Source organism: Acinonyx jubatus, chromosome D4, assembly GCF_027475565.1.
Source record: "Acinonyx jubatus isolate Ajub_Pintada_27869175 chromosome D4, VMU_Ajub_asm_v1.0, whole genome shotgun sequence".
In the NCBI taxonomy this organism is placed as follows: Eukaryota; Metazoa; Chordata; class Mammalia; order Carnivora; family Felidae; genus Acinonyx; species Acinonyx jubatus.
The window spans coordinates 36,437,026-36,461,140 of NC_069391.1; the positions used below are offsets into that span (position 1 = coordinate 36,437,026).

At 45.2% G+C, this 24,115-nt stretch overlaps 2 protein-coding genes across 3 annotated transcripts; one reads left to right on the forward strand and one right to left on the reverse strand.

The window, feature by feature from the left end:
- Positions 1-542: 542 nt before the first annotated feature.
- Positions 543-23,872, reverse strand: RGP1 (RGP1 homolog, RAB6A GEF complex partner 1). Of its 2 annotated transcripts, none has more exons than XR_008291121.1 (8): positions 23,744-23,872; positions 23,226-23,362; positions 22,636-22,719; positions 22,382-22,531; positions 21,629-22,107; positions 21,228-21,417; positions 16,545-20,719; positions 543-5,039 (listed from the first exon to the last, which is right to left on the reverse strand). XR_008291121.1 is itself a non-coding variant. In XM_027039401.2 (8 exons), the coding sequence occupies exons 1-8, from the start codon at positions 23,857-23,859 to the stop codon at positions 20,496-20,498; spliced, it is 1,176 nt and encodes a 391-aa protein (XP_026895202.1). In that variant the 5' UTR covers positions 23,860-23,872; the 3' UTR covers positions 20,324-20,495. The 2 variants fall into 2 exon arrangements, 1 of the variants encoding a protein (XP_026895202.1); XM_027039401.2 differs by lacking the exon at positions 543-5,039 and having other exon boundaries at positions 20,324-20,719; positions 21,629-21,756; positions 21,961-22,107.
- Positions 19,282-20,269, forward strand: MSMP (microseminoprotein, prostate associated). The gene is made up of 3 exons (XM_015079397.3): positions 19,282-19,416; positions 19,643-19,751; positions 20,088-20,269. Exons 1-3 carry the CDS (start codon positions 19,287-19,289, stop codon positions 20,266-20,268), a joined length of 420 nt encoding a protein of 139 aa, XP_014934883.1. The 5' UTR covers positions 19,282-19,286; the 3' UTR covers position 20,269.
- Positions 23,873-24,115: the final 243 nt, after the last annotated feature.

A 24,115-nucleotide genomic window follows, 5' to 3' on the forward strand; every position in this document is an offset into this window, starting at 1 on the left:
AGTAAACCAAATAAAAATACATAAATAGAAAAAAAAGTCAGCAAATCAGGTATTTAAAATTTGCAGGTTAATGGTATACCTTTGTTTGGAGAAGGAATAAACTAAGTAAGTGAATTAATTGGCCAACAGAAGAATTTTTTTAAGGTTCCACATTTATAAAACTCACTTAAATGAAGAAAGCACATATTTTTATCAATCACATCTTTGTTTTATTATTTTTCTGGTAGTCAGTCCTAGTCAGCTGATCATATTACTCTTGTGGACTCAGCTTCAAGACAAATCTTCTAACTGCCTCCCTACCCTTCCAATCAGATTCCTGCTCTTAAGCTTCTCCTATATGAAACTGTAACCCACAGGAGTCTTGCAAATTCATTATTTAGACCCAGGGTATGTTAACCATAGGTCCTGAAATAGGCTAAGGGCTACAGACATTCCTCAGACCCAATACCCAGAGCAAAGAGGTTACAGGCTTTTAGAATAGGAAGATAGAATTTTTAAATTAATTTTCTTTTAACATTTTTTATTTATTTTTGAGACAGAGAGAGACAGAGTATGAACGGGGAAGGGGCAGAGAGAGAGGGAGACACAGAATCGGAAGCAGGCTGCCGGCTCTGAGCCATCAGCCCAGAGCCCGACGCGGGGCTCAAACTCACGAACCATGAGATCGTGACCTGAGCTGAAGTCGGACGCTTAACCGACTGAGCCACCCAGGCGCCCCAAGAATTTTTAAATTAATTTTTTACTAATCCTGGCAGGAAGGAAAGAAAGAAAGCACATGGTAGGAAGTTCCACAGAATATTACTCCATAGGAAAGGTCATCAAAACCCTTAAGACCACAAGCAAGGCTAGGCCCAGATACCACCAGCTCAGAATAATAGCAATAGAACCCAAAATTCACTGAAGGGTAGAACCAGCCTTAACATCTAGCTAATAATAACGCTCAGACAAGCAAAACAGGAGAAAAGGAGATGACTGAGGAAAACAAAAATTCTAAGGCTTAGAGTCACTAACACCTCTAGATACCTAGGCCTATAATCCTGGGCCATACTCTGTGGTGACTGCTTATTAGGTACATAAAGAGTCAGCTTTTGCAGCTTGCCAGCCATGCAGAGGGGTTATTAGAAGTATGTATATATGGGAGTTACTGCTCAGAAAGGGAGAGCTAGCCAAAGTAAACCAAAGATCAAGAACCAAGGGGAATGAGTTAGGCATCAGAATCAGAGTGGCAGAGACAGAAAAAAAGGGTGAGCTGCTAGGAAGTGGTAAGAATGTAACCAAATTTGTAGGATGGCTCAGGTCCACAGACTGGGATTCACTTGCATCTTGCTGAACCTCACCAGGTTAAAGGCAGAGCTCTGACGGTATCACACATCTATGGGAGCCTTCTCCATCCTCTCAACCCCTGCTACCTCCTAGAGTCCAAGTTTCTTCAGATTTGACAGGCAGAAGGCTGCCACGTTATTAGTGGTCTGGGAGCTCCAGGTCTGCTCCTCTGATCCTCTGTAGCCCACCCACCCTATCAAATATTATAGGTAACTCCAGCAGCACCAGGAGTCCAGCCAAACACTCTGACATCTCTCTACAATAGGCTGTAATGGTACACCTTCTGTGACACCATACTGTAGCTTTCTCCCAAACCACCTGGCAGCTGTCTCTTACTGACTCTTCCTTCTCTACCTGTCCCTTGGGTTGATTGGTATTCCTTGAGGCTTTATTCTAAATATTTTTTTCTCCACTCAGCTCTCTCAATAATTATATCTATACCCATGCATAACTCCAATAACTATTTCTATGTGCCAAGCATGGATTGCCAATCCATTTCCATCACCTCCAAATTAATATATTCAATTGCCTACTGGACCTCTTCACTTGATGGAGTTGCAAGCACTTCAAATTCAATGTCCAAAATCAGACACATGATTTCCCCCCAAAATATCTTCCCACCCCAAAGTTCTCTTGCTCAGTAACTGGCACCATCATCCATCTACATGCTGAAGCCCAAAACCTCAGTCATCCCTGAATTCTCATCTCCCTCACTGTCCACATCTAAGTCTTGCTGGATACACCTCCAAAATATGCCCTCAAATCCACGCAATTCTCCACTGTGCTACTCTATATAGTGCAAACCACTATCATCTTTCACCTGAACCAATGTAACTGCCCTTTAACTTGTCTCCCAGACTCTAGTGTTGATCCTCTCCAACACTATAAAACAGCCTATAAAACAGCCAAAATGTAGTGCTGGCCAAGTCACTCCTCTGCATAAAACCCTTGACTTGCCTCCCCTTTAATTTTTTTTAAGCTTATTTATTTTTGAGAGAGAGACAGAGTGAGCGAGCAGGGGAGGGGCAGAGAGAGAGGGAGAGAGAGAATCCCAAGCAGGCTCCACACTGTCAGCAAGGAGCTCAACGAAGGGCTGGATCTCACAAACCATAGATCATGACCTGAGCTGAAACTAAGTGTTGGATGCTCAACCGACCGAGCCACCCAGGCACAACTGGCCTCCCCTTTAAAGGATGAACTATAAACACCTTAACATGGATTTCAAGGTGCTCCTTGATCTGGCCCCTGCCTACCTCTTCAGCCTCATCTCACCTCACATCCCACCCCCTCTTCATGCTCCAGATACCCTGAACTTCTTTCATTCCTTTCCATTCTCTCACCTTTGCACATACTGTTCCCTCTATCTGAAACACTTCCCACCTTCCACACAATCACCTCAAAATCAGTAAGATCACTGTGTAAACATCACCACTTCCTTTACAGACAAGGTCTCCCCCTAAATATGTATAGTCCAATAATACTCTGTTCTTTCTCCAGAATATTTTTATAAATGTTTATTTATGTATTTTGAGAGAGAGGGAGGGAGGAAGAGAGAATCCCAAGCAGGCTCCACACTGGGGGCTCAATCTCACGAACTGTGAGATCATGACCTGCCCCAAATTAGGAGTTGGATGCTTAACTGACTGAGCCACCCAGCCACCCCCCCTCTGTAATGTTTTTTAAACTTCATATTGTTCAAACTTAATTATACATATTTATTTGTGTTTATTCCATTTTCTCTACAAAATGCTGTATCCTCAGTGCTTAGGACAATGTATGGTATAACAGACTCTCAACATCAGAATAAATTTAAAAAATGAGTAAATGACAAAATCTAGATAATTTGGATGGCTCCTCAAAAAATGGGTTCTTAAAAACAAAATGGGTTCCTTAGGATGAGGAGAGATAAAAGAGGGATGCTGAGGGAAATAGCAGACTACAAGAATCTGTCCTCACAGGTTTGACAAGGCCAGCGGTAACAGATGTGTTTCAACCATACGCTTTTCTTCCAAAACTGAAACAGGAAGAAATAGAAACTTTGAACAGACCCATAACCAGTCAAGAAATCAAATTAGTAATAAAAAATCTCCCCAAAAAAAACAAGAGTCCGGGGCCAGATGGCTTTCCAGGGAATTCTACCAAACATTTAAGGAAGAGTTAACACCTATTCTCTTGAAGCTGTTCAACCATATGCTTTTCTTGGCAATGAGTGAGTGTAGCCAGCATTGGGACACGGGTGGTGCTGAGACATGGATAAACAGTCCCCCTGAAGCTAAGTGCACTGAGCTACCTGATCAGGTAGGCCACATGCCTCTGGCATCTATCCTAACCTACTTAGATGGGCCCAATCAGCCCCTCTTGGCAACAGGTACACAGGCCTGCATCATTCCACATGCAGTCTTGCCTTACCTCATCAAAGGTAGTGGATGACGTGACTGGCACCCTCTATTCACATGAAGGTTTTATACATCTTCACAGTTGCTGATACCACATCCTTCAGAAGTGCCCAACCCATTTAAAATAGATCTGATCATTTAATCTTTAAGGTACTGCTCAGACTCTCTTGAATAAAAATTGCTTGGTCTCTTAGAGAGTCACCTCTCTCCCACTTCTCTGAGATGAATTTGGATGTATGAGGGGGAAGGGGACTTTGTAGCAGCAAGAAAAAGTTGGGACTCCTTGAGCGAGTGGGCCTCTGGCTTCCCAGATCTCCAGAGCAATGGATGGATTCCATTGCACTGTCTTCCCCTGGCGCTATTTTTCTGAGTCTGGTTATGATGCTTATCACACCACACCCCTCAGATGCTTGTACATTCAGCACAGATGCAACAGAAACCCTTCATAGTCTCTGCACCAAGGACTTCCCTACTGCACCTGGGAAATGCCCCATATCTTGACCTCCTAGGTCAGACATTTTCACAAAGTCTCACTGATGCCTCTTTTACAATATCTCTCCATTTAATGTCTACATTTCTCTTCCTACTATCTAGTTCCAGTTTTACCAGCAAGAATGAGTTCCATGATGGATTAATGATGTCCACTATAAACAGACAGGGGAGTCACACCATGAATGACGCATGTACTGATCCTTCCTCTTGTCTTCCTCAAATCCATTAATCCAAATCAATCTGCCCTGTTTGTATATATCAAAATCTTACTCATCTTTCAGAACTAGTTCAATCCTTATTTCTTCTATGAAGGTTATCCTCAGCCATAGTGATCTCATCCTGCTCTGAATTAACACCACTTGTTATTTGGTTATTAACATTTGTACTAGTTTATTAATGTTAATAGTAAATAACACTTATTACTGATACTTGAGGTGGCTTGTAGAATGGTGGTATCATTAACACAAATAAAGTATGACCGGCTTTAAGGAACATATGATCGGTTAGTTATAGGAGATATCTAGTTCTCTGGTTATCAGGAAAGAGAACTAGGAGTTCCGTGATGATACTAACAGCAAACTCTTTTGGCAAAAAGATATTACCAAAAACAGGATTAGAAACAAAACCAACCTGTTTTGCATAAACCAAAGTCTGGTCACTATATCTAGTGACAGGAGCATGAGATCACTTACTATGATTTCGTGAGTTTGAGCCCCACATTGGGCTCTGTGCTGCCAGCACGCAGCTGGATGGAGCCCACTTCAGATCCTCTGTCTCTCTCTCTCTGTCCCTTCCCCACTCGTGCGCACATGTGCAAGCATGCACTCTCTTTCAAAAATAAACATAAAAAATTAATAAATATTGCATGAAGACAACAGTACACACAACAAATGTTTAAAATCTATTCTACAATATATCCTTTTCTGAGAGGTAATCACCTTTATTTCAGATTATTCCTTTCCTACTGTATTTGTTATGCAGTGAAGAAAAGCTAAAGAAGTGATCGAAATGGATAATTAGCACAAAAAGACCTAGGTATAATAGTTAAAACTATAAAATTTCTAGATATAGAAGAAAACACAGGAGAAAATCTGTGACTTTGTTGTAAGCAAAGATTTCTTGTGCAGGGCACAAAGAGCACTAACTGTAAAAGAAAAAAAAAGTAAGAAATTAGACTTCACCAAAATTCAAAACTTCTGCTGTTCAAAAGACACAAGGAAAAATGGCAAGCCACTCACTGGGGGAATATTTTCAATTCATATACTCACATATACTCACAATTCATATACTCACTTGTGTTTTAAATATATAAAGAACTCTTACAGCAATAAGACCAACATTCCAATTTTTTAAATAGGCAAAAGATTTAAATAGACTTCACCAAATATGAGATATTGGTGGCAAATAAGCACATGAAAAGATGCCCAGTATCATTAATTGCCGGGGAAAAGCAAATTAAAACCACAATGAGATATCACTACAAACCTTGGGGCGCTTGGGTGGCTCCATTGGTTGAGCATCCGACCTCGGTTCAGGTCATGAACTCACAGTTTGTGAGTTTGAGCCCCATGTTGGGCTCTGCACTGACAGCATGGAGCCTGCTTCCCCGACTCTTGATTTTTGGCTCAGGTCATGATCTCATAACTGGTGAAATTGAGCCCTCCGTCAGCTCCGTGCTGACAGCACAAAGCCTTCTTGGGATTCTCTCTCTTCTTCTCTCTCTGTCCCCCCTTAACTTGCACACGTATGCATGCGCGCACACGCACACTTTCTCCTTCTCTCTCCCAAAATGAATAAACTTTTTTTAAAAAGTAGAAAGCAACCTAAATGTCCATCAGCAGATGAATGGACAAACTCAATATCATTAAATGCTGGGGAAGTAATTGTGGCATATCCAACAATGAAATACTACTCAGCAAAAAAAAAGGATAAATTACTGACATACACAAAAACATGAATGGATATGAAAAACGTAATGCCGAATTAAAGAAGCTAAGAACAGGACACATACTGTATGATTCCATTTATATCAACCTCTACAATAGGTAAAACTAATCTACAGTGATAGAAATATAATCAGTGGATGTCTGGGGTGGGGTGAGGGGAGACCGCAAAGGGTAACGGGGGACTTTGTGTGTGTGTGTCGGGGGGTAACAGAAATGACTAGTCTGGGAAGATGATTATATAAGTGCAAACATCTACGTTGTACACTTGAAAACACATACATCATCTTGCTTGTAAATTATATTTCTATAAAGTTGAAAAAATAATTATTTTGCAACAGTTAAGGAGTTAAACTCTTTTTTATTACCAACAGTGGCTGGCCAGCAAATCATTAGAGGTTTAGCAGCCCATATATAGTATAGAATTATCCTTTACCAGTCAGCCTTCTGAAACACACCAGAGAAATGGGTTCTGTCCAGTGGAAATGCAGTACCTTAGAATTTGTTTTCTAATTCACAGAAGTTAGTGAATTTGCACATCCTCTCCTGATTAACCTAATTTAATTTTTTAAAAATCAGGCTTAGGGTGGGGTGTCTGGGTGGCTCAGTCGGTTAAGCTTCCAACTTTGACTCAGGTCATGATCTCATGGTCCATAGATTTGAGCCCCACATTGGGCTCTGTGCTGACAGCTCAGAGCCTGGAGCCTGCTTCAGATTCTGTGTCTCCCTCTCTCCCTGCCCCTCCCCGACATGGGCTGTCTCTCTCAAAAATAAACATTAAAAAATGGTTTTTTTGATGATAAGAAGAAGAAAAATCAGGCTTAGGGTGCCTGGGTAGCTCAGTCAATAAGCATCTGACTTTGGCTCAGGACATGATCTCACAGTTCATGAGTTTTGAGTCCCATATCAGGTGAGCTCGAGCCCTACTTTGGGTGAGCACGAGTCCCTCTTTGAGTGAGCCCTGCTTCTTTGTCCCTCCTAGGATTCTCTCTCTCTCTCTCTGCCCCTTGCTCACTTGTGCCCTCTAAATAAATAAATAATAAAAAATAAAATAAAATAAAATTAGATTTACTTAAAAAAATAAAAATCAGGCCTGTCCTCCTGGGATTCTCTCTCTGCCCTTCCTCACTTGTGCCCTCTCTCTAAATGAATGAATGAATGAATGAATGAATGAATGAATAAAATAGATTTCATTAAAAATAAAAAATAAAAAATCAGGCCTAAGCAAGGATAACAGCTGAAGAAAGCTATTTTTTTTTTATGTTTATTTATTTATTTTTGAGAGAGACAGCACAATCAGGGTGAGGCAGAGAGAAAGAGAGACAAAATCCGAAGTAGGCTCCAGACTCCAAGCTGTCAGTGCAGAGCCCAATGTGGGGCTCGAACCCACAAACCATGAGATCATGCCTGAGCCAAAGTTGGACACTTAACCAACTGAGTCACCCAGGTGCCCCAAAGCTATTTTTTATCTACACCTCCATCTTAGACCTTTCTTTACTGGCTTAGTTCAAGTCCTGTGGTGTGGTTTTAACATTTACTAGGGATTGAGGTGCATTGAGTTAAGAGGATGAGAGAGTGCAAGATAGAGCAGGTAGGGAGGGAAGTGGCAGGTTGTATTTTTGCTTTGTGTCCTTCCTGTGCTTAGAAGAAAGCTGAGGGGGCACCCCCCCAACAAATGAGGGGGCAGGTGGAGAGGGGCACCTGGGTGGCTCAGTTGGTTACGAGACAGTCTGACTCTTGATTCCGGCTCAGGTTATGATCTTGCAGTTCATGAATTCAAGCCCCATGTCATGCTCTGCGCTGACAGTGTGGAGCCTGCTTTGGATTCTCTCTCTCTCTGTTCGTCCCCACTTGTGCTCTCTCTCTCTCAAACTAAACTTAAAAAAAAAAAAAAAGAAATGAGGGTAGGGGTGATGAATTCAGTGGACATTTGTCATTTCTAGTTCACAGCATCCATGCTCACTTCCTAAGAGTACTCTGATGTCATTTCAGGCAATTAACTCCCCCGTTCTATGTACATGTTTGTTGGGAGAGTAAAATCAAGTTTTCCCTCCCTCCATTGAAACCAAGCAAGATAGCTGAGCAGTTCTTTCTCTGTCAGTTCCAAGCCTGGTTCCTTAGGTCTCCCTTCCATCCTGTGAGGCTCTCCTCAATGGAGAAATAAATCTTTTAAGTCCCCTCTTCCTATGCTCTCCGCCATTGTTTTTCAATCTCCCTCCTTAGAGTCAATGTCTGTTATAGGGGTGCCTTGGTGGCTTAGTTGATTGAGCGCCTAACTTCGTTTCAGCTCAGGTAATGATCTCACAGTCCCCCATCAGGCTCCGCGCTGGCAGTACAGAGCCTGCTTGGGATTCTCTGTCTCCCTCTCTCTCTGCCCCTCCCCTGCTTACCCTGTCTCTCAAAAATTAAACTAAAAAAAATTTCTGTTATCAGTTTGGTGTATTTTCTTCCAGATGCTTTCTATACATCTCATTCTTGTTTGTAAACAACTAACTGTATGTGTCACATAAATTGGGTATTATACATATTGTTGTGCAACTTGCCGTTTATGAGCTGTAATCTTCTATTTCTTTTGTATCTTTTCATCATGCCTGATTAAAACTCTCCACACAAAAATCCTGCCAAAAGTGGTGTCTAGAAGTAGGGTGGGACTCAGTTAATCTCACTATTTTATATAGCCCTTTAATTACCCATAACAGGATGGACTTGGGCAAAAGTTCAGCTAGGTGAACAATAAGGATCCTAAAGAATACTAACAATGTGTCAGGCTGAAAAGTCCTTCTAGGCAATACAGAGAAGGTTCTTCAGCAGGGAAATCTCATGATAAAGACAATGCTTCAAGAAGTATAACATGGCAGCTGTGAATATAATATAGACCAGAAGAAAGAGAGATTGGGTAGCAGAGAGACCTGTTCAGCGGCTAACAGGGGATAGATCTGAAGAAATAAAATTCTGGCTTATAGTGGAGCCAGAGAAATGGAGAGAAACTTATCACTGAATTATAAGAAGTTAGACTAGTAGATGTGAAGCCTGGAATTAGAAGAGCTAAATTTGAATTCCAACCCTGAAATGTATTGGCTGTGTGACTTCTGGCAAGACACTTCTCTGCTCCGTATCTTAGTTTCTCTGTCAGTAAAATGAAGAACTTAGGATATCAGGGCTTTTACAATTTTTTTCCAGTAGAACCCCCCTCCCCCTTTTTTTCCGGGGGGGGGGGGGAAGGCAAGACTCTTCTGGCTGAAGCCTAGGGAAAAGGCTCAGAGCCTCAGCTGTCCTTCATCTCACTTCTCTCAGCCACCTCTGTGACATTCTTGAGATATCTCCAGAGGACTAGAGAACATTTGAGAAATTTCTAAAGACTCTACTACCAACTCTAATATTCAATGACTCAGGGGGGTAAACTTGGCAGAGGTGCCTAGGAAAACAGTAATGACTTTAAGAGTTGCCACAGAATCATGTAATAGAAAGGGTAAATTGACCTCCAATAAATTTGCCTGCTTTTCTTCCAGGCCAAACTCAATTTAATGTCCCAAATCTCATCCAAACCTTGTGCAATCAGTACTCTAACCTCCATATAAACAATACCATCACAAATAATTCACTAACAGTTCAGCTCATTCCAGTCTGAGGTCAGCCACTTAATCAAACATTCTTCCTTACTGAACCAAAGTCTGTCCCTCTATCACTGTCATCTGAAATAAAGGTGCTTATTCTACCTTCTGGAACTAAAGCAAGTAAATCTGACCCCTCCTCCACAGGAGAATCCTTCAACTATTTGAAAAGAGCTATCAAGTCAACCTTATCACCCTTTATTTCCTCTTGCTCTCACCTGCCATGATGCTCCATGGAGGTGACCTGCTCCAGTTCTGGATCAATTCAACATTTTCTAAGCATCTAAGTGCCCATATGTGCAAGCAAATTTTCATTTATTCATGGCTTTAGAGACTTAATCAAACCAGATGATCTACCTTAAAACAAAGACTAACTTTATAATGAAATGTAAATAGAACTCAAACTCATTATCTGGTAACTATTCTTTTCTTGCTAAACGTTAGCTGTTCTCAGTTTATCAGATTGCTAAATCTTTTGACCCAAAGCTAATTGTGAAAACCTCTATCCAGGGATCCAGAAAGATTCAAGACTCAAGGTCACTGAAGCAACTATAAATAATAGAAATAATATTATGCATCCTGATTCCAAAGCCTGTAATCACACCAACTCTCAGGTGAATATAATTTTCACCAGTATAAAAATTCAATTACCACCAACATGACACGGAATATCAATGGTGTGAGTAACAGAGCTTCATTTACCCTTCTCCATTCCATTGTAGATTCCACCACCCAGTCTGTATAATTAGGATCTGTGGATTGGGCCTGGGTATCTGCCAGTCTGGGTAGTTTGGGAATGGGGAATAGAAAGTATGACTGAGCCCCCAAGAGAAATCAAGCCAGCATAGCCACAGTCCATGATGCCTGTAGGAGCTCAGAGTCTTTACGGTTTCCTGTGCTCCAGTTGTCCTGGTAACCTGAGGCCTCCTTATTTGTGTTGGCATCATGGGGCCAAGAGCGGAAGCAAAGCTGGAGCACCAGCAAGATTTGCAGGAAAAAAATGTGGGTAATGCAGCAGTTATGCCACAGGAGGGTCAAGCCTAGGGCAAAAGAATTACCTGGTTAGGGGAGAAGAGGGGGTAGCGTCTTGTAAAAATCAGATTTACAGATTCCACTTCCAATGTTTCCGATTCAATAGGTCTAGGATGAGCTCAGAAACCTGCAATTTTAAGAAGCTACCTCCTACCAAGTAAGACAAAGACCACACTTTCGAAAACCCAGGCTAAGCAAACAAATTGGCAGCTGGAGAGAAAAAGTACAACCACCTATCCATTTCAGAAAGCCCATATTACAGCATAGTAGTTCTCAACATAGGCAGGGAGGGTAGTGGTGGATTTTGCCCTCCAGGGGGACATGTGGCAATGTCTGGAAATATTTCTGGTGGTCACAGTGGAGGCCAGGGATGCTGCTAAACATCCCACAGTTCACAGGACTGCCCCCCAACAATAAAGGATTATCCAGTCCAAAACATCAGCGCCATGGTTGAGGATATTCTGCCCCTCAACCCCATCACCTCCAATCCAGAGAAATCAATGCTACATACACAGTTTTAGGTCACAGCACAGAGAATTGTGTGAGGACCTCTGGAAAAAATGAGACCCCCAAAATCATTTTAAAAAATAGTAAATGTTATTAAAGATATGGATAAAGAGGAGATTGGAGGAGAGGGAGGTAGGTATGGACAATGATGGTAAGCCAAAGAAAAAATCAAGGGAGGACGAGGCATTGGGTGACAAGAGTGGGAAAGGAATGCCATTCCCTCAATGGATACAGCCCCTCCCTATGTAGAAGACAGGTAAAGAGAAGATAAATCTATTAAAAATAACATAAGTCAAAAAAAAGAGGGGAGGCACCTGGGCGGCTCAGTCGGTTGAGTGTCTGACTTCGGCTCAGGTCATGATCCCGCAGTTGAGAAGTTTGAGCCCCGCATCGGGCTCTGTACTGACAGCTGGGAGCCTGGAGCCTGCTTCGGATTCTGTGTCTCCCATTCTCTCTGCCCCTCTCCTACTCATGCTCTGTCTCTCTCTGTCTCAAAAATAAATAAACGTTAAAAATTCTTTTAAAAAGAAGAAAAAAGAAAGAAGGAAGGAAAGAAGGAAAGAAATAAAAAAGGAAGGAAAAGGAAAATGGGTAAAGGAACTGTGAAGAAGGAGCTTTATTAGTATGTGCCAAGCATAGACATGGAATGAAAAAAGACAACAGAGATTCTTATGTAAAAGAATGCTAAATAGAAACTCTTCAGCAATGATAAGAAAACAGGAGGGCTCCTAGGAGGAGGTCAGGAATTATGTGAGAAAGGAAAAGAAAAATTATTTATGACACTATAGCCCTAATCTCTCATTCCCGAGTCCCGCCCCTAGAAAGATAGGTAGGGGGAAAGTTCCTTGATTTTCCCAAGCAGACATACTAAAAGGGAAGGGAAGTTGAAGAGGAGCACAGCTAAGAACTCTCCTCAAAGGAGAAGAGGGTGGTACTCAAAGAGAATAGAGGAGTAAGGTTCAAAGAGGAGGAGAAAATATATTTTGGGGAAAGAAGGGAAAAGAGAAGGGAGAGAGATCTGTTAGCCACTTGAGGGAGAGGGACTTCAGGGACTCTTTCTCTTTGGGGAAGAGATTAAATGCAGATTTCTCCCCCCTCCCCCCCTTTTTTTTAATGTTTATTTGAGAGCGAGCAAGCACGAGCAGGGGAGGGGCAGACAGAGGGGAAGAGGGAAAGAATCCCAAGCAGGTTCCACACTGTGCTGTCAGCAACAGAGCCTGACGCAGGGCAGGGCTTGATCTCACAAACTGTGAGATTGTGACCTGAGCTGAAATCAAGAGTTGGACGCTTAACCAACTAAGCCACCCAGGCGCCCTGAGAAATTTTTTTCTTAAGCATTGCTTTTGGTATATGAGAGATGAGATTCTAACCTTCATCTTTTACCCCTTCAATAAAAACTGACATTACTCATCAAGGCTTTGGGTTTGTGTTGTTTCTCAGCTGTGACAACATAGAAGACTGGCCTTTAGGCAGACCAAGAGCCCAGTTACACACATTTTTACCATTTTTTGAAATGACCATAAGATTTATGGAGTAGCCAAAAGACAGCCATATGACAACATACTAACTCTGAGTTTAGAGCTGTACTAACACAACAGCCACTCACCTCATATGGCTATTTACATTTAAATTAATTAAAATTTAAAATTCCAGGGGCACCTGGGTGGCTCAGTCGGTTAAGCGTCCGACTTCGGCTCATGTCATGATCTCACGGTTTGTAGGTGTCGAGCCCCGCGTCGGGCTCTGTGCTGACAGCTCAGAGCCTGGAGCCTGTTTCAGATTCTGTGTCTCCCTCTCTCTCTCTGACCCTCCCCCGTTCATGCTCTGTCTCTCTCTGTCTCAAAAGTAAATAAACATTAAAAAAAAAATTAACATTTAAAATTCCATTCCTCACACTAGCCATATTTCAAGTGCTCAAAAGCCACATGTGACTAGTGGCTACTGATTAGCCAAGACAGGTAGAGAACATTTCTATCATCACAGAAAGTTCTATTAGACAGTGCTAAAGAAAAAAGCTTAGACAAATAGCTAACAGAAAACAAACGCTTTTCAAATCTTTAAAGAGCTGCCGCACTGAAAAACAAGTCGATTTCTTCCATATCATTTCAAAGAGCAGAACTAAGGGGGAAAATGAGATGCTATAAGAAGCCAGATTTCAGCTTAACAAGCCTCTAGTACCTAGAGCCAGATAACAGAAGGGGTGGCCTCTGACTGCAGGAGGAAGTAACCCATTTTATTCAATATAGAGAAAGCAAAGATCAACTTGATCATCTTTCAGAGACAACAAAGAACTAGATGCCTTCTAAGTATCTAGTTTTGAGTCTATAATTTTAAGAAGAGAGCAATTTATAAATAAAAGTGAGTCATAAATAGAATTTTAAAAGTCACTACTGCCATAAATAGATTGTAGAGCAGGCAGGAACAATGAAAATTTATAAGTAGCCAGGTAATTTAGTCAAAATTAATGGTGGTTAGCTAGGGGCTAATTATTGGTGGTAGGGGCTATCATGAACGTAATAGTTCGTAAGGAGAAAAAAAATGATAAGAACTTGTTAAGAATGGTTCAAATGGCACAGAGACAAGGTAGAAAACTTCAATATGGGTTATTAATGGAATCTTGATCATAGTTGAAACCACTACTACAACCAGACAATCTTTTCTATTCTCTGCCAGAGAGAGTACCGAGCTGAGTATAGGAATGTTCTTGGACTCTGGCCCCTCTATCCCATCCTCCTGCCGTTCACCAAACCCTTGCTTGTCATCTCTCAGAACTCCTGAAACTCAGCCTCCTTCGTGTGATCTCATCTGTATAGGAATGGCTCCACTCATCTTTCTCATCTGAATACAGAATACCAAAGGATGATGTCTGTTAACCTTCTATCCTAGCTATCAACTTACCCATCCTCATCTTCTACCCCAAAATGCACTTACCTTGATTATAATGTAATATCCTGAACATATATTCATACACACATACTGACTCGTTATACTATCTGTGCATTTTAGCATATACACGAGAGAATTCACACGCACGCATGTGGTAACATCTATTGTTGGCAATTGCTGAGGAAACTGGTGCCAGGATTGTGAAATTCACTATTCAGTGCCTAGCACAACATCAAGCTTAAGTGGAGTCACTCAACGGACTTTACAATTGACCACGTCATGCTGCTGGATGCAAAATGTTGGAAGAAGAGGCTGAAGTCGATGTAAATTTGAAAACCTTTTTTCCTTGTAGGAAAAAGAGTGGAAACATAAGCGTTTTCTGCTGTACCTAGAGGAAGAATGCTTAATCACAAGGGGAAGGTTGAAGCGTTGGTTAAAGCAAGCATAACAGGGTTTACAAACAGCCCCAAATCAGAAAAAGGTGAGAGAAGAGGAAGGAAGACAGATCATGCAGAATAAATAATAAATAAAATCCAATCTTTTAAAAATCTAAGGTCTTACCAAACAGAAAGGAGGAAAAAGAGAAGATTTCAACAAGAGAGTGTTAAAGATGGAAAAGAGCCAGAAAGGGCTGTAGGTTCAAAAAAAAAAAAAAAAAAAATCAATGAAGAAGTAGTGGTGTACATTGGCAAAGAGAAGTGTAGAATTGAAGGAAGGGAGAGAATTTATGGTAGAGGAAGTTGGTGTGAAGTTTTCCTCTAAAGATGCCCCGCAGAGCAAAGAAGGAATGAAGGCAAAAGCCACTGGGAATAAGGTAGGGCTGGGACTAAAACAGCACAGGAGAAAGCAGCAGGGCCCAATATAGTAAATCATTTTCTTTTTTTAAAATTAACTGACCCAGATTTTCTTGTTTGGGGCCAAAGGCAACTGCAGGATTTAAAGATCTTTAAAATAAATTATTAAAATCCTAATTCTTGGAATTGCCTTCAGCCCAAGATAAAATAAATATAAAGATCATGATATGATAGAATGAGCGTCAGTTTCTGAGACAAATACCATCATAGAGTTGATTTTAGAAATCAGACTAATAAGTACTGTTATATAAATACTATTGTGAATAAAACAGATTTAGCTTTCTCTTTTTATCAGCCACAGGCTAAACACAGAAACTCCACAGTTACATACATGTGCACAGAAGATAATAATATAATACATATGTAAAGCTGGGTTATTTGTATACTGTAGCCCAGTGCCCCACTCCAAGAAATGTTTTACTTGGTTTGGGTTACAGGGCAGTTTAAATGGCTGCACAGAAGAAAGTTAAGGTTAAAAATAAAGACCATAAGATGAAGGAGGGGAAAACTAGAAGGATTGTGCTGATACAAAACTGAGGCACTAGAAACAGAATTCACTCAGGTCACTGCGAGAAAAAGGGGCACAAAAGCACGACAATGCCATGTAACTAAACTTGATAGCCTCAACTTTGGGTTTTAAATCAAATATTGAATCAGATTTTTCAACTTTACTATTTTTAAAAATCCAACACTTAATCGTTTGATAAATGCAGTTACACAGTGTTAAATGACTATAAAAATTAGCATATCCATGCCTAATTCTTCAGCAAAGACGTAATGGGAGGCAGTAATGTTACACACAGATAACCTTGCCTTTAAGTCAGTCACTACTCTTCTTGCTCAGAGGCCGTCATTGCCACCTGCAAGGCCAAATCCAAATTCCTCACCCCAGCATTCAAAGCCTTTAATGACTTGGCTACAGGGTACCTACCTAACCTTAAGTCCCACCACCCCCTAAACCTACCTTCCACTCTCCGAGCACACAGGCCTCTGGGCAGACCCTATGTCTGGGGTCTGGCCATTTCCACCTTCCTACCTGATATGAAGTCTCCTTTCATCTACAGGCTCTGGCTCGCCAAGGCCTACACTGGCGCTGTGATCCTCCAGCACTCCAGTCCACCGCGCTCTCACTCCACAGCCCCACACTCCTCCCCTCCCCAGTCTCACCCACTTGCTGTTTTGCCCAGGGCCCCTTTCCCTTCCCACATGAGCTCTCTGGGGCCTTCTCCCTGCCCCAAGATTCTCCCAAGGGAGGCTCCCTGCCTGCCTCCATTCAGTCACGGGCTCTGTATTCAGTGTCTATTAGGGGTTTCGCGCCTGGGGTGAAACCAGGACCTCGATCCCACAGGACCCTTCCTCCCTTAACTCTCCCCAGTGCTACGGTAACTCTGAAGGGGTTCCCCCCACCACCACCCTCAGGGGCTCCGGCCACCCAAATCTCCCCTCTGCGGCCGGTCCCTCCTATCCGGCAGCGGGCCGCAGGGGTCGGCGGTGACTCACCGGAGGGCCGGCGGCCGGGGGGCCGGAATGCGCTCACTTCCTCGCCTCGCGCACCTGCCTGCTGGGCACTGCTGGAGCGCCGCCCGGCCGGGCCTCCGGCGGATGTTTTTTCTGTCCCCGCGCGCGCGCGCGCCAATCACCCCCTACTGCCCGCACCCCCCCCTCCCCGCAACTGGCATTCCCAACGGCCGCGGCCCCAGGAATCAGAGTTGGGCCCTAACCACTGACCTCTTCTACACATAAGCATACACACAGCAACCACAAGCGTGGCCTCGGGGCCCAAGCAGCTATAGAGACACACACAAGAACGTGCACACGAACAGGAATGCAAGTGGATTCAACCAACACATCCCCGACACGCCCCCCTCCCCCAAATTCTGTGAGAAGGATCCCGACTCAACCCCCGGCTTTCTTTCTAGAAAGAAGCCCCCTACTCCTGCCCATATGCCTACCTCATCTTCATTATAGGCGGCCCCCACTTCTGTCCCCATTACCTCACACACACACCAATCCCTACGGGGCCCCCTTTGCCTGCCGGCATCATCACCACCTTCAAGCTTCCTAGCTCCCCAGTCGTGTCTGCCCCCTACTGGGTCGGCTCCAGGTTGCAGGAGCAAAAGGCTTTCCGTGCCCCAGATTTCCAGGGTATCAGCAGGGCCCCCCTTCCCCAGAAAGGTAGCAGCAGAGCTACTGACCACTGACAAGATTTCTGGGCCCTTGTGCTAGAAAGGACTCCTAATCCACCTGCTCCAGCCAAGAGAGCAGTCCAGGGTCCTGTTTCCCACACACCAGCCTACATCAAGGCACCCAGCTTCAACCATGAATTTTCTTTTTTCTCTTGGCACTCCTCTGAAATAGAAAAGGTATCAGACCTGACTAGGGTGAACATGTGGTACATATAGTTGGCATCTCCATCCACTTAAGCCATTACTTGGAAGAGGACAAATAGGGAGTCTGAGGTGGACAGACGAAGTTGTTTCTGAATGAAGAGGAGAGAGGCAGGGTGGCCCTCTAAAAAGGTCAGCCAGAAGTAGTTGTATCTGATCCACTGGGTGGCAGGGAATGAGACTCTTGCAGTAAAATGGACTGGAGACTTAGAAGGAAAAACAGAAGGTCAAAGTGGCCCTCCAGACAGGAAAGGAACAGCTAGAAAAAGGTCTTTGCAGTATGGCAAAGCGAAAGAAAGGTGTCATTAGTACCAAAGAGATGGCTGGCATTAGAGTGGTCAAATAGGAGAACTTGAGAGTTCACATGAGCGGGGATGGGAAGAAATGGATCAAAATCCTAATGAGAAAAGCAGGGGTCCCGATGTTACCTGGAAGGATGAGAAACTGACACCTTCTCCCAGGGCAGAAGTGAGGGTACTGACTGACCTAGGAAAAGTGGGTTTACCCCAACACTTTTTTCTCAAACCAGAGGTAGTAAGGGTGACATGGAGCACGAATGCACAAAGGGCAGAAGTCTGTGATAGGAGATAGCAGCCCCCCACAGAAGTCCTCAGCTGTGCAGAGCTGCTCAATACCATTCAAACAAAGGAATGTCTCCCCATTTTATCTGAGCTTTAGCACCAACCACAGCAGCTACCATTTCCTGAGGCTCATGTGCCAGGGACAGTGCTAAAAGCATTACACGCATCATCTCATTTAAAGCCTCACAACAACCCTGAGTTAGTATTACTGTCCCAATTTAAAGATAAGGAAAAGGGCCTAGAGAGTTGAAGTAGCTTGCCCAAGGTCACACAGCTCTTAAGTGGAATCAGGATCTGAATCCAAGTAGTCTGACTCTATAACCTACAGTCTTAATCACCCATCTTGGGGTTCTCCAGAGCCTGCAGGAAACCCAAAAGAGGACATCGAGGACTCCTCAATTCTCATTCTTAGAGGAAACAAGGGCACCTCTGTGAAACCGGAGTGACTCATACCAGTAGAGTATTTAGAGATGTCCCTCTTTAAAAGAACTGTCCCCAGATAAGGGAAGATCTTGCATGTGCCGTATGTTTGGGGGTACCGAGCAATGGAAAGCGCATCCCCGGTAGGCTTGTGCAAAAGAGACACCCACCTCCTCATCTCGGAGGAGCACCCACATCTCTAGCATACTTCAGGGAGACTCTGCCCTAAGGTCTGAGAGAAACATTCTCCACTCCAGGTGTCGGTTCGCTCTCCCGGAGCCTCTGGCTGTCGCACCCTACTGCAGCTCCTGGGTTTGGCTGGAGCGCAGGATTAGCCATCCCCAGGAAATGCCTCCCTCCGGTCCAGGCAAGGATCCCAGCACACACACCCCTGGTGTGTATGTGTGTGTTGGGGGTGGGGGGGAATGCTTCCTCCTCTCCAGGTCAGGGAAGAGATGTGGGGACCACCTGGGGGCCCTTACCCCTCCCACCTCCTTGCTGGGGAAGTGCCCAGTCAGTGCCCCTTCCATGGCCACCTCCCTCCCCCTCGCTGTGCCGGGGCATGAATCAGCTCTCACAGCTTGTTAAAGCTAGACCTCTTGTTTTCATGCCCTCACCTCAGGAAACAGAGTTACAGCTTTTCCAGCTCTGCTCAGCAGGGGGCCAGGGTCCTCACTTTATAAACATCCCAAGCCTGTGAGAGCAGAGGGCAAGGAGATGGTGTGAGACAGGAGCCCAGGGGAGAAAGACAGAAACTAAGACTCAAGGAGAAAAACAAAGAAAACCCAAAGAGACAAGACCAGAGTAGTCTGGAACCGAGGCCAAGAAGGGATCGAGAGGGCTGTGCTGCAGGAATGACCCTAATGATGCTCTGGTCTGGACAGGCGAAGGGAGTCCTGGGAAGCTGGGGGATCATCTGCTTGGTGATATCTCTGCTCCTCCAGCAGCCAGGAGTCCACAGCAAGTGCTACTTTCAAGCTCAAGGTAAAGCTGGGGGAGGTATTTGGAAAGGCCGAGGACAGAGGGAGTTGGGATGAGGGGGGCTTAGAGATGATCCTCTATCAGAAAACCCAGACTCCCTCCAGCTCGGAAATTGGAGAGACTAAATATGGAGGTGATGTGTACTTACTTTCTCCCACTGCAGACCACAAGTGATCTTTGTCTGCCACTACCACTCCCACACACACTAACATCTCCTGTTCTTCCCTAGCCCCCTGCCACTATGAAGGGAAATATTTTACCCTCGGTGAGTCTTGGCTCCGCAAGGACTGTTTCCATTGTACCTGTCTGCATCCCGTCGGTGTGGGCTGCTGTGACACGTGAGTGACCACAGACTGCCAGGGTATAACCAGACTGTTGTGGTGGGAAAATGAACAGAATAGAGGTATGAGGCTGGCTGAACCTGAAGGTACCAACAAGAGTGAGAGAAAGAGAGAAGGCTGCAGGCTACGAAGTGAGGGATGTAGGGGGCGGTCTGGAGGGAAAATATTTCTGCTATGAAACGAAAAAATCCATATATGGCAGGCCAGGGCTTAGTCACAGGGAACAAGAGGGCACTAAAGACATGGGAAGAATGCTGGCAGAGAAGGAAAGTAGGGCAGGGATAAAGGGGGCCTTCACCATGCTGACTCCTTTCCCATGCTTTGCTTCCCCAGGTCTCAGCATCCCATCGACTTCCCCGCGGGGTGTGAGGTACGTCAGGAGGCAGGAACCTGTCAATTCTCCCTGGTGCAAAAATCTGACCCTCGGCTGCCCTGCAAAGGGGGAGGGCCTGACCTCGAATGGGGCTCAGCCAACACCCCTGCCCCTGGGGCCCCTGCTCCCCACTCCAACTAAACTCAACCGATCACCCTTCCGCTAACTGCCCACTGCTGCTGCCACTTCCAGGGAAACCACTAGCAGCTGCCAATTTATTCTGAATAAATAAATTAATGCTACAGCTAAAAGCCTGCCTCTCATTGTCCATGCCACTGGACCCAGGTGGGGAAAATGGGCCCTACTATAGAGTCCAGGTGCTGAGTTCTCAGTATCCTGAAGAAAGATAGCGTCGTGGTGAGTCAGTTTCAGATGGTTATGGTGCTGGTGCTGGGGCCTGGGGCTGCATATGAGGCCAGGGTAGGGCTTGTGGGCAGCACCTTGATTGGAAGGTCCCAGCTGAAGGTGTCTACGGGCACTTGCTCAGGCCCTGTCCAGGTGACAGGCTCAGGCTGTTCCAAGGGAGGTAGGAGCACCAAACCTGGTTCTCGCGATGTTACAAATTCAAAATGCAATCTCCACTTCAGGGACACTGTGGAAAAAAAACAGATAAAGGTGGGGAGGCATTAGAAGGCAGGAGTAAAAACCAATGCAGGATATGGTTAGCAAATGGGGGGAAAAAGTGGTATTCAGGAAGAAGAGAAGAAGTCACAGAGCTAGGATCAGGGATTTCTCTAAAGAAATCCAGTGTTAACCAGAAACATGTCAACAGGATAGCAAGGTCAAGCATCTAATAATCTAAGTGTGGAACAGTCAAGACTTGGTAGATTAACGTAAACACGCTGGGGAATCAGAGATCAGTGCATCATAGGGTCTCAGTGGGTAGGGGCAGTGAAGGACATCTGTAAAGCTCTTAAGAATTTAGAAGTTAGTGCATCTAGGAAACAGACTGAATGTCTGAGAAAGTGTTACATGTCGGAGGCTGGGTGTGGGTATGTCCAGGAGTTTGTTAGGAATCAGGACCCATTACACTCTACCTAAATACAGCATTTTACTCCCCACCCCCACCCTCCCGCCGCCGATGATGGTCTGGGTCTCACCAATGGCTGTGCAGAAGCCTGGGGTGGAGCTGAGAGGGATGGGGAGGGAGAAGCTGGTTCTGGTTGTATGTAGGCAGGACTCCTGGTGCCGGGCATGAGTCACATGAGAGACAGAGGGGATACCCCCTGTCCTGCGGCGCCTCTGGTATTCAGGCTGTACACGTTCCTCAGTCTGTAAACTTACTGAAAACTGGGAGCAAGAAGAGAAGTGGTTGCTAGCAGGCACTTGAAAATAAGGACTCTAGGTGAGAGGCTTGAACCCAATCTCAAGCTATTTTACCAAAAGGACCCTGGGGGACCACACTATTCACTTCTACATACCACCCCTCTTTATGTAGGCCCTTCCTCCTTCCTCCCTAGCCCTCCAGGCCCAGCACCCCAAAATCCCCTTTCCTTCTCACCTGCAAACAAGCTACAGTTCCTTCCCCTAAGTTTAAGGTCCCCACCACATCCTCGCCGAGTCTGTATACAGATTTGAAGATGCCAAATGTCCCAACTTTTCCTCGGCCATCACTGATATTGTATAGATCTGGGAAGAATGGGACACTATGAGCCTGGAGTCCACACTGGGGAGTACCAAGGGCTGGGAGCCAGAGGCCAAGGTGGGGTTTTTCTTTATAATGTGGGATGAGTATCAGTAAATCCTCAAGAAGCATATGGCAATTAGGAAAATCTGTCAGAGACAGTAATAACATGGGGGTATGGGGGAGGGCAATTGTGAAAGGATTCTCACGGAGGCTGCGGCAGGATGTGGCAGCCATGAGACGCTCCCCAGCCAGCTCTGCTAGCCATGAATCCTTCTTCCCACCTTCATCCTCCTCCAAGAATGGACTAGATGGGGCTACAGCCTCATCCTGGGGAAACCGGATATCTTGAAGGCCTACAGAGAGAAGAGATGGAAAGGTAGTGCTAGGAGGGAATAGACAGTAGAGGTTAGGGTTTTAGACTCCAACCTGTGACGGCTGAAGGTAAGGGGAGTCACATCCCAGGTACACATTTCAACCTAGTCTCCAGAAACCGCCCCCCACCCCCCAACTTGCACCTTTACTAAGACCAGGAAGCTTCCCTCCAGCCCCCCTCGCAGGCCCTCTACAGATCATTTCTGCTTTGGTGAGGTTCTTCCCCAGCCCTTCCCTCCAGGAATCCTTACTTACCTGTCAGCACAAGAACCCTCAGAGGGACCCTGAGTAAAGTGATGGGTGAGTTGACACGCTGGCAGCCAATGGTCAGCTTGTAGACATACTTGACTGACTGACCCCGAAAGGAGGGTGGTCCCTCTATGGGCAGCACTTCACTGTAGGAGTCTGGTTGGGAAGTAGTAGTCAGGCCAGCCAGAGGCAGCCAGAGAAGTCCTCCCTCCAGGAGCCTTAGAAGGCAATCCAGGGGTGGGAAAGAGATAGGCACTCACATGATTTGGACTCTCCAGGGTCTAGCCTCAGATCACAGAAAAGGATTTTTGGTGGAGTGGAAAGGATACACTGACCCCTCTCACCTGAAAGAGATAAGAAAGACTGCAATTTAATGACCCACTGTCTAGGGGCGCCTGGGTGGCTCAGTCGGTTAAGCATCGGACTTCGGCTCAGGTCATGATCTCACGGCTAGTGAGTTCGAGCCCCGCGTCGGGCTCTGTGCTGACCGCTCAGAGCCTGGAGCCTGTTTCAGATTCTGTGTCTCCCTCTCTCTCTGACCCTCCCCCGTTCATGCTCTGTCTCTCTCTGTCTCAAAAACAAATAAACATTAAAAAAAAAATTAAAAAAAAAAATGACCCACACTGTCTAGTACTAGGTGAAACTAGCACAGCAAGTGGGGGCAGCCCAAAGTAAGCTACCCTTATTTTCTTGTTGTAAGATACAAACAGTCATATACCCCCAAAACAACAATTACATTCCCCAACATTCCCAATATGAAACTATAAGGACCCACTAGAACAACTTAACAAATTCACTCTCAGGTGACAATGACTCCACCCCCTTCCAAAGGCAAATGCCCATCTTTAACCTCGGTGTGGTAGAAAGACAGTCTGGCTCTCAGGCTGGACGTCTGGCTGACTGGAGTCAGGGGGAGGTAGTGCTACTCGACTCTCACTGGCATGAAACTGGCAGTGGATTTGGGCACTGGCCCAGGCCAAAGCCTCACTATGGGAAGAAGAAAAGAAAGCATCAGAGGGGAGCTCCTGACCTCACATATGCTCTCCCAAACTCCCCCCCCACCCCCCACACCATCTGAGGAGACCAACATGGTGAAGTGGCTGTCTTAGGGATCGGGGAATCCTGAACCTCAAAGAGAATCCATTAAAAAGAAGTATACTGTGGGTAAAATGGAAATGGGGAAGGGGAGAAGGGAGCGTGGAGGGCTCTGTCAACCACACGTTCAGTTCAACAGCCCTTTCCTACAATGAGAGCGCAATGAGCAAGAAGGTGGTGGTGTGCTACAGGACAATCTGAGCTCTGGCTTAGCACCATAGAAACCAGGCTTCCTCCCAGAAGAACCAGCTCCTTCAGTATCTGCATCCCCACCTGGATGCAGAAGTGGCTGTGGGGGGCAGGGGGTTGGTGACTGTCACCACACACTCCAGCGCCTCCCCCGCCAGAAACACAGGACCTCGGCTCAGCTCTGCTACCACTTCAATCATGGCAGCTCTGGAATCAGATCTAAAAGGAAACAAGGGGAGTCAGAGGTCAGTACCATGGCAGGGAGAGGCGTCTGCGGAGAACCTTGGGGCCAGGACAGAGGAGACCAGCGGCCACCAGCACGGTGTCTAAGTGAAGCGCCTGGCTTTGGGGTGCGGGAAAGTGGATGGCAAGTACGGGTGGCAGCTGACCCAGTAGGGGGAGGACGTCTCTCTGGGTTCCAGACCCCCGCCCCTCTCAGTACCGAGTTAGTCCCCC